Source organism: Mobula birostris, chromosome 1 (genome assembly GCF_030028105.1).
Source record: "Mobula birostris isolate sMobBir1 chromosome 1, sMobBir1.hap1, whole genome shotgun sequence".
NCBI lineage: Eukaryota > Metazoa > Chordata > Chondrichthyes > Myliobatiformes > Myliobatidae > Mobula > Mobula birostris.
Genome location: NC_092370.1, coordinates 53,022,626 through 53,041,396, shown reverse-complemented (window position 1 = coordinate 53,041,396; position 18,771 = coordinate 53,022,626). Strand labels below are relative to the sequence as shown.

Here is an 18,771-nt window from a genome sequence, read left to right as displayed (position 1 = left end):
TAGGGTGCATTCAGTTACCTTATAAGGTGACCGTAGCCTTCAGCCAGGAGCAGATCATTATTAACACAGCAGCTACTAGTACCAGCATCAGAAATGGAATGTAATACAAAAGCATGTTGAGTACATGAAGAACTATAGATTTATGGTCATCATCCTACCTTCTCCGGTTTTTCACTGAAAAGGAATCCTTGATAAAATTTAGCCTCCGTAAAAATGCAACAAAGGATTGAAATAATGCAGTTATATGCTGCACAATGGTACTGACGCCTCTTCTCCAACAGCTGAGTTTCGCCAGCCATGTTTTCTGTAACTGCATCATGACAGGACCTTCGTAGACAGAAACAAATACAGTCCTGTCAGTTGTACATGAAGAGCATGTGTTTCCTACAAAATAGTAATTAATGCAAACCAGGGCTGTTCTCTGTTCTAATGCTTAAATGTCATGATATGATGACCACTTTCATATAAATATGACAGTCTTTTTTTTTCATTTCAAATCATTTTACTATTATTATTATCCAAAATTAACAAGAGTATATCGAAGTAGGCAACACTTACAATGTCTCAAGAAAAAAAAAACATTGTTTTAAAGATTGAAAAAATATTGGTGACCCAAAAAAAGAGAAAAAAAACCCCTACTAAGCAAGGAAAAGTGAGTAAAAAACCCCCATTAGGTGTTCAACCTCAGAGCCATGCGTCATATAAAAAGCTTCTAAAGATAAACATCAAACTGCCAGTAAGAAAAAAATATACCAAAAATTTACAATTAGATCGTGGAGGAAATCTATCAATTAACTCAAATGATAGTAACAAGTAAATGAACCCCATCTTTTCTCAAAATCAAACATAGGTTCAAAAGGTTGGCTTCTAATTTTCTCCAAACTAAGATATAGCATCACTTGAGAGAACCATTGTGACAAAACGGGAGCTGATGTATCCTTCCACTTCAACAAAATGGCCCTCCTAGCTATCAACGTAACAAATGCAATAACATGTTGGTCAGACACAGAGATATCACGGATATTTTGAGGAATTATTCCAAAAAGCACAGTTAATTTGTTAGGTTGTAAATTAATTTTAAGTGCTTTAGAAATTGTAGAAAAAATTGACTTCCAGAACTGTTCCAGTATAGGACAGGACCAAAACATGTGTGTCAGTGTAGCTGTCTCAGTTTTACATCTATCATAATTACTATCAACATTAGGAAATATTTTAGACATTCTCTCCTTCATCAAATAGTAACGATGTATAATTTTAAATTGAATTGGTGAATGACTAGCACAGATTGAAGAAGAGTTAACTAACTTCAGAATCCGCGTCCAATCCTCCGTCATAAAAGTCAAATTGAGTTCCTTTTCCCAATCTTGTTTAATCTTAAATAAAGGACGCTTATCCCATTGTAATAGTAAATTACAAATTCTTCCAATGGAACCCTTCATCAAAGGGTTATGACAGTCTTTAATAATTGAACTACATCAATGATTCCTAAGTAGTGTTTATTTTTCCAAAATGGAAATACAACTGCTGTTGCACTGACAAATTTTGGTGGCATTCACAATTGACAATATCTCATTGCCACAATTGTATAAGTGGTCAGACACAAGGAATTAGGCATCATTAGCTTAATACAACATCATGGATCAAGGGACTTGATTTATGTTCTATTGAGCTTTTGTGAAGTATCTCCAAAAACTAAAACAAAAATAACATGAATATGCCTGGAGCTATTTTTCAAATGCTTGGTAGCTATTTTAGGGATGACAAAACTTACTTCAGTAGAAGTTTTGAAAGCTTGTTGCCTTCTATAGTGCCCGAGGAATGGAAAGCTTGGATTATTTTTGATTGATCTGAATAGACATCGTTCTTTGACAAGCGTGCATACATGACTTCAAACATCTTGTAACAACCTATTTTCTTTGTCAATTGGTTGTCAAAGGAGGACTCATTTATCTGCAAGAAATAAAATTTATTTTTAAAAATTCTGAAGTTTTTTGGTGAACAAAATAGCAATGGCATCAATATTTTGTCTTCTAACTTGAATTTTATGAGAAAATATTTCATATTTGACAATACAACAAACAGAAACACAGTAAAAATATAAGCAACGCTTGACAAATTCACATTACAATAAAAACTGTGATTAAATTTTGCCCTCACCTTTATGAATCTAGATTGTATAATTCCCATGGCATCCTTCACAATTTTGCAGAAAAACTCCCTTAAAGCATCTGGGCTGCAGTGAGAAATGAGGGTAAGCAGAGAGCGGTCCAGAACAAAAAGCCTTGTTGTATTACGAAGCATTTCTTCATTTCCAAACATCTCATAGGCAGCTTCTAGCAGGGCCACTTGCTTTGCACAGGAACCCCTGAAGCAAATAGTGAAAGATCTATCTTTCAGTGCAAACCAAAACTCTCCAATTATTTTACTAAACAAAATATATCCATGTTATTCAGTAGAATGCCAACTTCAAACTATTAAACATCAATATTTTCAATAATCTATCCAGAGTAAACTCAGAATCTACTTTGCAGTCTCTGTGTTTTTGGAGGCTAGGCACAAGATGGACATAAAGTCACATTTAAATCTACTACGATTGGCATTTATAAAAGCGTTTTTAGAAGGATCTCTGGTTGGAGAACTGCAATTAACTGGCCAGATTGACCAGGCTTCTTACACCTCCCGACCCAAACTATGAATTCCCTTAAGAAAAATATCTCCTCTGATCACACCTGCTTTTTTTTTTTGACAAGCCAAACGCATAGATGGTCTCGACAGTGAATAAATGAAAAGTACAATGGAGAATATTCTATGCTGATGAAATGTCATTGACCTGAACAGAGAATTTCATTGTCCTTTTCACGGCTGCATGACTTTTCCAGCATTTTTGTTTTCAGATGACAGAAATTTTCATTCACTATTACTGGGTAGCCTCTCAGAGAAGAATTGGCCACTACCCTATCGCATCCTTTTAGCCTGTGCAAAGTAGCACAGGTGCAGCTGCAGAAATCAATATCCACTTACCTATATGCAGATGTAGGAAGCAATATCTTATTTACCATTTTGAGTACAGCTGTAGAGAATGTTAAACTGAGCAGTTGACGTCAGTGGTGGGTAAATTGATGGAAGGTATTCTTAAGGATGGTATATATAATATTCTGGACAGACAGGGTCTGATTAGGAACAGTCAATATGAATTTGTGCATGGAAGGTCGTGTTTGACAAATCTCATTGAATTTTTTGAAGAGGTTACTAGGAATGTTGACGAGGGTAAAGCGGTGGATGTTGTCTATATGGACTTCAGTAAGGCCTTTGACAAGGTCCCACACGGAAGGTTGGTTAGGAAGGTTCAATCGTTAGGTATTAATATTGAAGTAGTAAAATGGATTCAGCACTGGCTGGATGGGAGACACCAGAGAGTAGTGGTGGATAACTGTGTGTCAGATTGGAGGCCGGTGACTAGTGGTGTACCTCAGGGATCTATACTAGGTCCAGTGTTATTTGTCATATACATTAATGATCTGGATGATGGGGTGGTAAATTGGATGAGTAAGTATGCAGATGATACTAAGATAGGTGGAGTTATGGATAATGAAGTAGGTTTTCAAAGCTTGCAGAGAGATTTAGGCCAGTTAGAAGAGTGGGCTGAAAGATGGCAGATGGAGTTTAATGCTGATAAATGTGAGGTGCTACACTTTGGTAGGACTAATCAAAATAGGACATACATGGTAAATGGTAGGGCATTGAAGAATGCAGCAGAACAGAGGGATCTAGGAATAATGGTGCATAGTTCCCAGAAGGTGGAATCTCATGTGAATAGGGTGGTGAAGAAAGCTTTTGGTATGCTGGCCTTTATAAATCAGAGCATTGAGTATAGGAGTTGGGATGTAATGCTGAAATTGTACAAGGCATTGGTGAGGCCAAATTTGGAGTATTGTGTACAGTTCTGGTCACCAAATTATAAGAAAAATGTCAATAAAATAGAGAGTACAGAGAAGATTTACTAGAATGTTACCTGGGTTTCATCACCTAAGTTACAGAGAAAGGTTGAATAAGTTGGGCCTTTATTCTTTGGAGCGTAAAGGTTGAGGGGGGACTTGATAGAGGTATTTAAAATTATGAGGGGGATAGATAGAATTGACGTGGATAGGCTTTTTCCATTGAGAGTAGGGGAGATTCAAACAAGAGGACATGAGTTGAGAGTTAAAGGGCAAAAGTTTAGGGGTAACATGAGGGGGAACTTCTTTACTCAGAGAGTGGTGGCTGTGTGGAATGAGCTTTCAGCAGAAGTGGTTGAGGCAGGTTTGATGTTGTCATTTAAAGTTAAATTGGACAGCTATATGGACAGGAAAGGAATGGAGGGGTATGGGCTGAGTGCAGGTCGGTGGGACGAGGTGACAGTAAGAATTCGGCATGGACCAGAAGGGGCGAGATGGCCTGTTTCCATGCTGTAATTGTTATATGGTTATATGGTTAATAAAACTAACAAGAACTTGCCTATTTCAATAAAAGAAATCTCACCCATGCACATAGTTTCTGTCAAACAAGTCCAACATAAAAATCTTACTTGCTGGGGGCAAAGTACAAGTAAATATCTAAGCTATTTCTGGTTCAATGAGTTTAGTCTGAAAGCTGAGGTTATAAACTAAAAGCACATAGACATCACAGAATTTTTTTTGCGGGCATGATCTGAAGTAGCAATGGAACTCAAAATACAAAGATTAAGATTTTATGGTCCAGTTTCCCAGTGCTCTATGGTATACAATACCGATGTGCTATATTTTGAAAGCAGGTCTGAAATGCTTCCTCCATGATGTGTTTACTGTCACGACACAGAACTCCAGTCAGAAACCTGAACAACAATGGGCTCTGAGATAGCTCCAAGGCATCTAGTAACTGAAAAATGTAAAGAAAAACACCAATTGCAACTAATAATCAGAGCAATCTTCAGTACAATTTCTGATAAGAGAAATGCATTGTAGTTAATGTAATTGGTGAAGGTGATAAAATAAAATTCATTGCTACGCAGCAGCAGTCAGCTAATGCTGTGCAATCCCTTAAAGTGTGCAAAAGATTCCAAGTAAAATGTTAATCAGCTTGATTTTGCAAATTAATTAAATTAGAAGTCTAAAGTAAGGAGTCCTGTGTAAATGGCATATTTTCAAAATTATGTTGAGTCTCAGCAGTAACATTTATACCAGGGATAACATATTTTTTTTCATCCACGGCACTTGTACGTACAGGTCATAACACAGAACACAAGCCACTACTTGCGACATCTTGTCCTGCACAAACTGGCTGGCATGGTCATCATATTGGAAATATATTGCATTGACTGCAAAGCACTTTTTTTAACATCCGGGGCCAAAGTATATAAATGCCAAATTTCTTAAATACCAAAAGGTGCATTCCAGGTTTGTAAGCAACACCATGGGCCAAAGGAGAAGGGAGTTAGGAACAATGATCAAGAAAGAGGAGAGGCAAGTCCATTGAGCATCTGAATTATTGGTCTGGAGATGGTCATGACTTTGATGAAGACTTTGGAGGCAGCAACAGAAGAGGCAAAAGTGATCGGAGGGTGGGAAGCCTTCAAAGGAGAAATTTTGAGAGTGCAGAGTTTGTATGTTCCTGTCAGGATTAAAGGCAAAGTGAATAGGAATAAGGAACCTTGGTTCTCAAGGGATATTGCAACTCTGATAAAGAAGAAGAGGGAGTTGTATGACATTTATAGGAAGCAGCGAGTAAATAAGGTGCTTGAGGAGTATAAGAAGTGCAAGAAAATACTTAAGGAAGAAATCAGGAGGGCTAAAAGAAGACATGAGATTGCCTTGGCAGTCAAAGTGAAGGATAATCCAAAGAGCTTTTACAGGTATATTAAGAGCAAAAGGATTGTAAGGGATAAAATTGGTCCTCTTGAAGATCAGAGTGGTCGGCTATGTGCGGAACCAAAGGAAATGGGGGAGATCTTAAGTAGGTTTTTTGCATCTGTATTTACTAAGGAAACTTGCATGAAGTCTATGGAATTAAGGGAAACAAGTAGTGAGATCATGGAAACTGTACAGATCGAAAAGGAGGAGGTCCTTGCTGTCTTGAGGAAAATTAAAGTGGATAAATCCCCAGGACCTGACAGGGTGTTCCCTCGGACCTTGAAGGAGACTAGTGTTGAAATTGCAGGGGCCCTGGCAGGAATATTTAAAATGTCGCTGTCTACAGGTGAGGTGCCGGAGGATTGGAGAGTGGCTCATGTTGTTCCGTTGTTTAAAAAAGGATCGAAAAGTAATCCGGGAAATTATAGGCCAGTAAGTTTAACGTCGGTAGTAGGTAAGTTATTGGAGGGAGTACTAAGAGACAGAATCTACAAGCATTTGGATAGACAGGGACTTATTAGGGAGAGTCAACATGGCTTTGTGCATGGTAGGTCATGTTTGACCAATCTATTGGGAGTTTTTTGAGGAGGTTACCAGGAAAGTGGATGAAGGGAAAGCAGTGGATATTGTCTACATGGACTTCAGTAAGGCCTTTGACAAGGTCCCGCATGGGAGGTTAGTTAGGAAAATTCAGTCGCTAGGTATACATGGAGAGGTGGTAAACTGGATTAGACATTGGCTCAATGGAAGAAGCCAAAGAGTGGTAGTAGAGAATTGCTTCTCCGAGTGGAGGCCTGTGACTAGTGGTGTGCCACAGGGATCAGTGCTGGGTCCATTGTTATTTGTCATCTATATCAATGATCTAGATGATAATGTGGTAAATTGGATCAGCAAATTTGCTGATGATACAAAGATTGGAGGTGTAGTAGACAATGAGGAAGGTTTTCAGAGCCTGCAGAGGGACTTGGACCAGCTGGAAAAATGGGCTGAAAAATGGCAGATGGAGTTTAATACAGACAAGTGTGAGGTATTGCACGTTGGAAGGACAAACCAAAGTAGAACATACGGGGTTAATGGTAAGGCACTGAGGAGTGCAGTGGAACAGAGGGATCTGGAAATACAGATACAAAATTCCCTAAAAGTGGTGTCACAGGTAAATAGGGTCGGAAAGAAAGCTTTTGGTACATTGGCCTTTATTAATCAAAATATTGAGTATAAGAGCTGGAATGTTATGATGAGGTTGTATAAGGCATTGGTGAGGCCGAATCTGGAGTATTGTGTTCAGTTTTGGTCACCAAATTACAGGAAGGATATAAATAAGGTTGAAAGAGTGCAGACAAGGTTTACAAGGATGTTGCCGGGACTTGAGAAACTCAGTTACAGAGAAAGGTTGAATAGGTTAGGACTTTATTCCCTGGAGCGTAGAAGAATGAGGGAAGATTTGATAGGGGTATATAAAATTATGATGGGTATAGATAGAGTGAATGCAAGCAGGCTTATTCCACTGAGGCAAGGGGAGAAAAAAACCAGAGGACATGGGTTAAGGGTGAGGGGGAAAAAGTTTAAAGGGAACATTAGAGGGGGCTTCTTCATACAGAGAGTGGTGGGAGTATGGAATGAGCTGCCAGACGAGGTGGTAAATGCGGGTCCTTTTTTAACATTTAAGAATAAATTGGACAGATACATGGATGGGAGGTGTATGGAGTGATATGGTCCGTGTGCAGGTCAGTGGGACTAGGCAGAAAATGGTTCGGCACAGCCAAGAAGGGTCAAAAGGCCTGTTTCTGTGCTGTAGTTTCTATGGTAAGTGGGCAATGCTGAGGTGGAATCAGTCAGTGTTTGTAGGGTCAGAAGATGTTCAATTAAAATGGATGGAGGTTGAGACCAGTAAGAAAAGAATACTTGGTGACAGATTCAAACAGTAGCCACACTGTATAAAAGAGCACAAATCAACAAGAATGGGGTCTGGAAATAGCAGTGCAATAACTATAAGATATTTTAATCTTACATGCAGTAGGCAATCAAATTGGACAGAGTGGCCATGAGAACAAGTTCATATTGTGCATTCAGAATAGCTTTCTGCAGTACATGGATAAGGATTTATAAGCATCTTTGTGGGGGGGGGTCATTTTTTACAAATGATTATTTTGGAGGCGGTGACAAAAATGATTCATGAGGGCAGTGGATGCTGTATACATGGACTTCAGTAAATGGTGTTTTATTGTAAAATAATCCAAAGGATTAAGGCAAATGGGTTGCACTGTGATTTTGCATATTGGATTCAAAACTGGCTTGGTCATTGAATTCTGACAGTAAAAGGGTGTAAATTGACTGAAGGTGTGTAACAAGTGACACTCCACTGGTATCAGTGCTGGGATCTCTGTTGTTTGTGAGTTATATAAATGGCTTGGATGAAAATGTTAGTGTGCTGACTAGCAAATTTGCAAACAACACAAACTTCAGTAGAGCTGTGGATAGTGAAGATGCTTATCAACAGATACAGCAGGATATACTTCAGCAGGAAATATGGATGGAGAATGGCAGATGGAATTTAATTTAGATGAGTGTGAAGTGTTGCAGTTTGAGAGGTCAAATGCAAAAAGCAAGTACACAGTTGGACCTTTACCAGAACTGACCAAGTCCATTTCTTCCCAAAGAATGGCAACACAAGTGGATAAGGTGGTGTTCAGCACGTTCGTTTTCATCACCCAGGGTGCTGAGCTTAACTGTCAGGAAGTCATGTTGTAGCTGTGTAAAACTTCGGTTAGGCCACCTTTGGAAAATCGTGTCCAGTTCTGATCCCCATTACATGAAAGATGTGGAGATTTTCAAAAGTATGCAGAATATTCTATCATTGTTTATTCTATAATTTCTATAATCCCTTATATTTCTATAATATGACCATGATATTGTCTGATTGGAGTGCATTAGGAGAGATTGGACAAACTTCGATTCTATTGTCTGACATGTCAGAGTCTAAGAGATAACTTAATTGAAGCTTATAAAATTATGAGAGGCAAGGAGACAGTAGATAATCAGAGTCTTCCGTGGAATTGTGAAAAATAAATTGAGAACATATTTAAGATGAAAGGAGGAAAGCTTAAAGGAAATTTGCGAGGCAAGTTTTTGTTTTAACCAGACAGTGGTGGGTGCCTGGATCATGCAGCCAGCAGAAGTGGCATTCGAATACAAGTCATGTGCAGACAGCTGGGAGTAGTTCAGATCAGCACGTTGGTGGACACAGACATTGTGGGCCACAGGCCTTACTCCTGTGCTGCACTGCTCTATATTCTTAATACATTACGGAGTCAAGCAGGTTCCTATCTACTTTGGATTTGGTAATGGGTAATGAGAAAGGTTTAATAAATGACCTCACAGTAAAAGATACCTGAGAAATAAATAACCAGAGTATGATAGAATTCTGTATTCGGTTTGAAACAGAAAAACTTGAGTTAGAAACAACTGGTACATATATATACAGGGAGTTACAATGTCAAAAGAACTAGCTAAGGTTGGTTGTGTTGATGGGTTAGCAAGAGGATTAGCATGCAGGGAGGAATTTAAAGATATAATCCATGTTACTCAGCAAAACTATATTCCAGTAAGGAGGAAAGATTTTAACGGAGGGTTGAACTAACCATGGCTAACCAAAGAAGTGCACAATAAGTTTCAAGAAAATGTGTAACACAAAATCTTGAGGTCAACCCAAAGATTGAAATAGATTCAGAATCCATTGATTCCAAGAACTGATGTGCACACAACGTGCATACAAAAAGACCAGGGTGGGAAAAAAAAACAACATGCTTTTGGAGGTCATACATTTCCTGTAACTGAATTACATCACCAAATAGATGAGTCAAACATAATCACTCTATTATATAGATTCTTCCATTAATAAAGCAAGAAATTCGTTTCTCAGATTTCAATTTCTCCCCAAAACTGAAATTTACATTTCTAATCAAGAATAGGGAAACAGAATATGTTATTTCACTTCTCTCAGTTCACCAAAACTATTCATTACTCTTCTTCTAGAGTAAAAGATAAAAATTTCATATATTCTGTTAAAAAACTGCACTTACTTTTTTGATGCAGTCTGCATAGTTGTTGTACTTCAATGTACCCTTGGGAAATTCATCTGATTTCATTGGGAAATGGGCAGCCACAAATTGATCGAGGGAGTTTTGAAGTTTTGAAAGATTTTCTTCCGGAAGCTGAGTAAAAAATGGTAGTATAATCACTGCTTGGGTCTGCAAAAAAGAAAAAGAAAAATGTTTCAGGGCATTTTAACTTGAATTCCATTGCCTAAACTTTATAATTACTGCTTGAGTCTGCAAAATAAAAAGAATATAAATTTCAGAACATTTTGACTTGAATTCCATTGCCTAAACTTATAAATCTGGCAGTGTCATGAACTTGACAGTAATTTAAAAATGGAGGAGGCCATTCTGCCCATTGAGAAAGAAAGGGAGGACTACAAGCTAGAATGAAATGCAGGGAATGCAGGGGAATGAAAATTCCTCTATCCAGCATCATTTTCACAAACGTAAAGTCACTGGAGAGCAAGACTAAGGACCAAAGGGCAAGATTGCTGTAATGGAGGGAAATAAGGGATTGCTGTGTTCTATCTTTCAAGGAGACACTGGTTACTCTGGACATGCCAGATAACCTGGCAAGACCGAAGGGCATCTTGATACAACGGCTGGACTAGACAGCTGATTTGGAGAAGGCAAAAGGTGGGGGTCGTGTGCTTCATGATAAACTCTTTGTGGTGCTCGGAAGTAGTGGTCTTGTCGCACTCTTGTTCCCCCAACCTGGAACATCTAACAACTAAGTGCCGACCATACTACCTACCTTCGTGATTGTAACCGCAGTTTACATACCGTCGAAGGCCAATGTTAATCAGACACTTGAGATATTAAGTGCTGTCATCGGTATACAAGAAACAGCCTACCCAATGCCTTTCAAATCATCGTTGGGGACCTCAATCAGGTTTGTTTGACAAATTCTCTACACAATTATCATCAACATACAACCTGCAGCACCAGGAGTCTCCACACATTCAACCACTGCCATATGACTTAGGAATGCCTACCTTTCCATGCCTAGACTGCACTTCAGGAAATCTGATCACTTGTCTGTCCTCTTCCTACCCGCACACAAGCAGAAGCTAAAGAGCAAGGCTTCAGAGATAAGAATAAAGAGGTAGTTGTGGGAGGCAGAGGAGTGGCTATGGGATTGCTTCGAGTCAGTGGACTGTGCTGTGCTTGAGGACTCATCAGAGATCTGAATGAATACACCATGACTGTCACGGACTTTACTAAAATAGTCGTGGATAATTGCGTCCACACAAAATCATTCAGTCTTCCCCAACCAGAAGCCTTGGATGAACCATAAGATCTGGTGACTAAGTAAGATACAAAAGGTCCAGGTACAATCTCTAGAAATCCATTTCACAGGTGAAGTGGCAATTCTGGACCAAACGTGAATCACTGAAGGATGCCCAACAGCTGTGGCAGGGCTTGAATGCTGTCACTTCCGACAAAGTGAAACCAAACAACAAAGGTGATAAGGTTTCACTCCCAGGTGAGCTCCATGCCTTCTATGCTCACTTCGACCATCAAGACATGGAGGAACCTTCATGAGCTCTCACAGCCCTTGATGACCCTGTGATTTCAATTTCTAAGGCTGCCATGGGAGCATCCTTCAGGAGGATGAACCCATTGAAAGCATCCGGCCCAGATAGGGTACCTGGCCGAGTACTGATCAACTTTCTGGAGCAGTCATCGATATCTTTAACCTCTCACGTCGGCAGCCTGAGATAGCCACCTGCTAGGAGCAGGTTTCAAGCATACTGCTGCCTAAGAATATGGTAAACTGCCTCAATGACCATTATCCAGTAGCACTTGTATCCACTGTGATGTGCTTTGAGAGTCTGGTGATGAAACTCCTACCTACAAAGCAACTTGGATCCCCTCCAATTTGCCTGTCACAACAGGTCCACAGCAGATGCCATTTCATTGGCTCTTCACTCAACCCTGGAACATCTGGACAATGAAGAAGCATACACCAAGGTGCTCTCCATCAACCAGATCTCAGCAATCAATACTATCATCACCTCAAGACTAATCAGCAAGCTTCAAGACCCAAGCCTCAATAGCTCCTTTTGCAACAGGATCCTACATTTTTTCACTTACAAATGCCAGTCAGTTCGGATTGACAATAACATCTCCTCCACAATCTCCATCTGCACAGGTCCCTCACAAGGCTGTATGCTTAGCCTCCTGCTCTACTCATTTTACATTTATATGTGGCTAAGCCCAGATCCAATGCCATACTTAAGTTTGCTGATGACACCACTGCTGTTGTTGAATCAAAGGCAGTAATGAATCAGCATATAGGAGGGAGACTGTAAATCTGGCTGAGCGGTGGCCACAATATCATCCTCTCACCCGACATCAGCAAGACCAAGGAGCTCACTATTGACTTCAGGAGTTCGGCCTGGAATTCAGACTGTGTCATCGGAGAGTCCAGGGCTTCGATATCGAAGCTCAGAGGCCGAAGCCTGGAGACTAGATACTAGAGTTGGACATGTGTGTGTGTGTGTGTGTGTGTGTGTGTGTGTGTGTGTGTGTGTGTGTGTGTGTGTGTGTGTGTGTGTGTGTGTGTGTGTATAAAAAGGAAGGGGCTTGTTTTGTATCGTTGTTCTGCTGCCTGTTATGTTCTCTGTTGTTCTGTCAAGCATTGTGGGCATGCTACGTTGGCACCAGAATATATGGCCACATTTGTGGGCTGCCCCCAGCACATCCTTGCGTGTGTTGGTTGTTAACACAAACAATGCATTTCACTGTATGTTTTAATGTACATGTGATAAATATATCTGAATCTCCCGAATGAGGTATCTCCGACAATATCGACTTACAAGGTTTAATGAACGGATGCCAAAGTGAAATTCTGGGACAATAACTTATTCCTCTCAATAATTCACCACTGGCTCTTTTCTAATGACACTGATACAATTCTACATAGCCCACATCCTTTTAGTGCTATAGGCCCAGTGGAAACTATTTTAACTAGAAAATTATCAGAACAAAACAAAATGGCAAAACTCACAAGCTTACTGTATGTGCCTAGACAGTCTGTCAAACACAACCAAGCATTGTTCATATTTGCTTGGCTAATGACAGCATGCCACATCATTCATGCTCAGCCAGTGTGTAATAATGCCCTTTTAGAGCTGGTTCAGATAACACTTGTTCCCAGGAATGCATTGTGAATGCCAAGTGAGGTACCAGGGTATGTCGTGAGCGTCCCCTACAAATCAATCCTCCTGCCAATTTAAAATATTTTCAGACAAACATCTGTCAAAAACTGAGTTTTTTTGCATGACTTCCTCCATAATTTTGTAAAAAGTAACATTATACTTTTTAAATGTTAATGATGTTCCAGCTTCTCATTTATCCCATGTGAATCTCCAAGCCTTTATTTTGCCATCAGGTAAAACTTTCCCCACTGAAAGTTGAAAAAGATACCTTCAAGTTCAATGCTAATGTTGAGTCCGTTAATATAGTGTTATAGGTATGGAATACCAATTCAAATGCTTCATGACTATTGCCAAAAGAGACCGAGGAATCAATCTAAAAAGAAAATAAAACTCAAGTTAGCAAAACTATCTGCATTAGGTAAGTAACTATCACATCAACTAAATTGAACAATGTCCAAGGAAATATTTTAGAGAAGCAATTCAACACAAACATATTGAAGAATTACCCATGCACATTAATAAGTGTTTAAGGAGACCAGTGGTATGGATTTGCCAGCTGCTTTGGGGTTGCAGCAACTTCTGCTACATTGGAGCTCATACGGCCCTCCATAGGTTGGGGTTGAAGATGGATGTTGTGTTCCAGCGGACCAAGTTGTTGGTGCAGTGCTGCCAATCGATAAACAAGCCAGTGCAGTACAATATGGAGAACAGGCTGCTGACCAAGCAGCAGGCTCCCCTCCTCCATGCAGTTTTTGAATCCAAAGGATTGGCAGGAGCATTGCAGGAGTTTCCAGTCAGCGTTAGATTCAACATAGGGTTGCCTTGGGGACTCCAGCCCTGGATTTTCCTTGGGGTAACTCCCGAAGCCTTCTCCATAAGTGGGTATAGCCGCAAGTAGCTGAGGTTTGAAATCAAAGTTTTCCTTCTCCTAGCTAGCTGCCAACCACAGCTGACAAGCCCCAATTTGCTCAGATAGGAACTCAGATTGCAGCAATATCTGAACAGTCGTGTTAAATACCCTGGTTTAACAACATGTTTCCTTTGGTTGGCCTATGCTTCTATTTAAATATATTGCCCAGCACCGCATTTCTGACTTGTGAACTGCTTGGATTATGAATAATTCCCTGAATGGAATCATGCCATAACCTGGAGAGAATCTGTAATTATCTAAGGTTTAACTGCAGAGGCTCAAGCCTCTGTTAAACTCAGATAGGAATAATGATTGATCAAAACTTGAGGCAAGAGGGAGAGTAGCCACAGCTTTACATGAGCTGGTTCACAAAGCATGGAGGGCAAATGGTATTTGGCACAGCTTTTCAATTGGTTTTGGGAGGTAACAAAGATATAGAGGACAGTTCCAGCAACAGATGGACTGATGGACAATGAAGACAGTCAATACAGCCAAGATAAATCTAAAAATGTATAGGAGCTCTAGGGTTGAAAGCAGAACTTGCAGCCAAATAAGATGTCTTTCTGAGATAAAGATCAGTTTGATTAGAAGTGAGTGGAAACCATTAATAGGAGTACAAGCATTAAAACAGATACCAACGACACAATCTTTATTCCTGGCAACAGTTAACTAAAGGAAATTATACTGAATCCAGGAGCAGATGACCATCAGACAATCAAGGTACTCAATGAAAGAAATCAGTCAGCTTTAATTGGGTAATTTAGGAATTATTCCAGAATACTACCGGAAACAAAATTGCATGGCTATTCATCAAAGATCTTGACATGTTGCTCTTAGTTCTAAGGACCCAGTAACTGCCAGACTTAGAACCACGTTTATCCTCACTGTCTGCATCATTTCTTCTCTTCATTTTCTTCTAATGTCTTTGATCATTTTTATCATTCATCAATACAATAAATCTTCTTTGAAGGTGGGATATTCTGCCTTAAGAGTTGCAGTTTCCAATGACAAATGTTTTATATTGCCATTTACAGGGCACATGCAGTATTGGCAAACAAAATATACCTGAAGCACTTTGGATAGGAGTGTCAAGACAGCCATTTTGCTCTCAGGGCTGGATTCCTGTGACCACCAAGACTTAAGTTCTGACCAGTTGGTAAGTACTGCATTGACCAGGAGAATACCTTGCTTTTTTCGTACATTCTGATCTCTGAAACTTTGGTCAAGCATTCCATTGAGAACAGTGCTTACCTGTAAAAGGAGAATGAGCAATATGGATGGTCAAATGCAGTAAATGAAACAATGAAAATCCTACAGTATTCATTAAATCTCTAAATTCAGATCTGCACTATCCCTGAATTTTTCTTTGGTGTATAATCAAACAATGAAAAATGAAAAGTTAGGCAAATACACAAAGTGATTTGTAAAATTAATCCAGTTACCCTACTTTACTTTGGTGAGTTATTACACTCAGGGTCATCCCAGGTGACAAGGAGCAACACTGTCAGGTTGTTTTGTCTGGACTCTCATCCTGCCTTATAACAACACTGGAGGCCACCAGCTGACCAAAGGAATCCATACCAGACTGACAGAAGCAATGGCATTAGTCCCATTCGCAATCAATTTCCTAGTATACCTGCAATACGCAATTCAACAGCTTTTGATGCTTTTTGCCACAAACAAAACTAAATTTCCACTTAACCTACCAGCAAGTCTTTGGGATGTGGGAAGGAATCCAGAGGAAACGCATGTGCACAGTCAAAGAACTCAAACTCAGGATAGACAACACTCCAGGTCTGCATTAGTGAACTGTGACACAGCACTCCCTGCGATACACCAGACACCCAATACGATCAAACCTGGATTAGTGAACTGTGAGACAGCATCACTCCCTGCTATACACCGGACACCCAATACAATCAAATTTGGATTAGTGGATCTGTAGGATAACAACACCAACTACTTTTCTACTGTAAACAAAAACAGAAAAGTTGGATCTGCAGAACTGATTATGGTTTGAAACAAATCCAGCATCCTTCTCCCATCCAATAAAACTTCAAAATGCCTTATCAGTGGTAATGTTATATATTTTCTTTTTTCTATTCAATACTGGCTATCATAAACCGACTATCATAAAATGGTATCACTTGACCAAAAGTGAAAAACATCATTAATACGAGATGCAGATGCAGAAAATCCAAAGCAACACACATACCAAATCCTGGAGGAACTCTGCAGGTCAGGCAGCATCTAAGGAAATTAATAAAAAGTCAACGTTTCGGGCTGAGACCCTTCTTCCGGACTAAGAAGAAAGGGGGAAGATGCCAGAATAAAAAGGTAGGAAGGAAGCCAGCCAGAAGGTGACAGGTGAAGTCAGGTGGGTGGGGAAGGTCAAGGGCTGGAGAAGAAGGAATCTGATAGCAGAGGAGAGTGAACCACAGGAGACATCATGGCACATCCACTGACATTCTGCATAAACTGTTAGAACCTTAATCAATAACTTTTGCTTAACATCATTGTAATATGAACAGTGCTTACCATTTTAGAGTTTTTACTTGCTGAATTCATTAACATGGCAACTGAAGAGTTAAGATTTCTGAGCAATTCGTCATTAATGGTTTCAGGAAACAAACTGTAGAAGTATTCGCCATGGAAAAATCTGACGAAATTTCTCTGGGATGCCCCTGAAAGCGGTACGGAGAGCTCCACTGTGTTTAAAAGCAATGAAACCAGTTCTTCACACTACAGAATCAAGAGACAAAGTATATTCAGGTGTGCTTCCACTTTGATATCCAGTAATATGAAAAAAAATGATATTCTACAACATCAGCAACTTCCACTGACGTTATCCCTTAATGCAATTGAATCTCATAATATCCCACTGGGGTTAATTATTAAACAAAAGCCTTACACCCAATAAGTAATTGATAAAAGAGATGGCAAAAGCTTGAATATATATATATATATATATAAAAATATATATCTATGTGAAGAAACTGATTGTTCCTAATACAGATGACATCCTAAAAACAGGCTGGATAAAGACTTTCCATAACATGAGGCCTTGTTATCCATTATCTACAGTACGTCAAGAAACATAAATAAAAACAAATGATTGTGTTGAGTTATTTAGTTTTATTGCACAGTTTCAGTGAGAGAGCAGTTTGATTAATAGGTCTGGATGTTACAATCACTAAAGTTTATGCACTGCACTTGACTTGAGTGGAAGTAGTTCTTAAAGATGACCACTAGATGATGTTACTACCATTACGACGCATCTTCAGTTGTGTACCTCGACATCACTGGGCGTTTTGGCCTTTTATCACAAGGCACCCTCAGCCGAGGCAGGCCCACCACAGGCTGATCAGACCTGGGTGCGTGTCACATGATTAGTCTTTAGATGGTCACTTGGTAGCCCAGACAGCACCCCTTCTTTTCAGCCACAGCCAGTGACTGCTCATTTCAGCGGCATTAGCAGGTGCTTTGATTGCCTTCCTATGGGCCTGCCCTCTGACTCCTACTTCCCTCAGCAGCCTTACAGTGGGACTGGCTACGAAGCCCCTGCACCCCACCTCAACTGGGCGCACTTTTACTTTCCAGCTTTGCTCCTCTGCTTCAACTGCAAGGCTGGCATATCGCAGCCTTTTCCGTTCATAAGCCTCATCCATAGCGTCCTCCCAGGGGACTGTCAGCTCAATGAAAAAGACACGCCGACAGGACCAAAGGACCAGGTCAGGTCCGCAGGTTGGTCGTTGCAATTGCAGATGGGAAGTTAAGTTTCTGGCCTGAATCAACACGCATTTCCCAGTCCCTGGCTGCACTCAATGGGCATGAGTCGTGAGGCAAGGGGTTAGCCCCCGGTTTCTCTCCTTCCCGGATGAAGGATGGTAGTTGTGGGACCGTTGTCTGGGCACTGAGATGCCTGGTGTTGGTGGTTACTCTCCTACCCTCAAGTTCAGCTGCCAAACACCTCAGCACTTGGTTGTGTCGTCAGGTCTATCTGCCTTGTGTTAGGCTGATCTTGCAACTAACCACGATGTGCTTGAGGGATGCCATATCGACAGTACGTCAAGAAACATAAATAAAAACAAATGATTTTGTTTTGTGTTATTTAGTTTTATTGCACAACTTCAGTGAGAGAGCAAAGTTGATTCTGTATCTCAGCCTTTGTTTGTGCAGTGATTTGTAAGTACGAATTTCTGAAGTCTAAACCGCCATAATACAGAGGTCAATCAAAACTGCACTAATTTAGTTTATTCTGTGGGTGGTTATTAAAACAAGCATTCTGCAACTTGTCCAATTCTATGACAACTGACAAAGTAGAGCAGATTAACAATGTTTGAATTACCAAATAAGCATATTAGGAAAACTCAAAATACTGAAGATGATGGAAATCTTTTGTTCCAGAAAATGCGGCGGGTTTGACTCATAAATTAATACTGGTGTAGTAAAAAGCATAGCAGTCAAGCTACTATTACAATGGTATATTCTCTGAGCTGAAATATTTTATGGAAAAGAATGCAGGTCACCCTTTCAGGGCATCCAATTTTTATTCGTAACAGCACATTTACTCACCTGCACACCAAGGGAAAATGACAGTTGTAAAAGCCCATCTGCTAACACCTTACTGCTAACATCTATTGATGGCAGTGATTTTCTCTCATCGCCAGGTGCCATTCCTTTGTAGACAGCTGACAAAAGCTTTGAATTCAGTGGTGTACCTGTCTGTAGTAAAC

At 40.0% G+C, this 18,771-nt stretch overlaps 1 protein-coding gene across 3 annotated transcripts in view; it reads right to left on the bottom strand.

Moving 5' to 3' along the window:
- The window catches only part of prkdc (protein kinase, DNA-activated, catalytic subunit), a 284,436-nt gene that overhangs the window by 139,213 nt on the left and 126,452 nt on the right, over positions 1-18,771 (bottom strand). For all 3 annotated transcript variants that reach the window (XM_072255124.1, XM_072255135.1, XM_072255144.1), the window contains 9 exons: positions 18,611-18,760; positions 16,574-16,777; positions 15,101-15,286; positions 13,394-13,498; positions 9,944-10,111; positions 4,766-4,893; positions 2,158-2,365; positions 1,772-1,950; positions 159-327 (listed from right to left, as the gene is read on the bottom strand). In XM_072255124.1, coding sequence (XP_072111225.1) covers positions 159-327; positions 1,772-1,950; positions 2,158-2,365; positions 4,766-4,893; positions 9,944-10,111; positions 13,394-13,498; positions 15,101-15,286; positions 16,574-16,777; positions 18,611-18,760 — 1,497 coding nt within the window. The remainder of the gene's footprint in view (positions 1-158; positions 328-1,771; positions 1,951-2,157; positions 2,366-4,765; positions 4,894-9,943; positions 10,112-13,393; positions 13,499-15,100; positions 15,287-16,573; positions 16,778-18,610; positions 18,761-18,771) is intronic.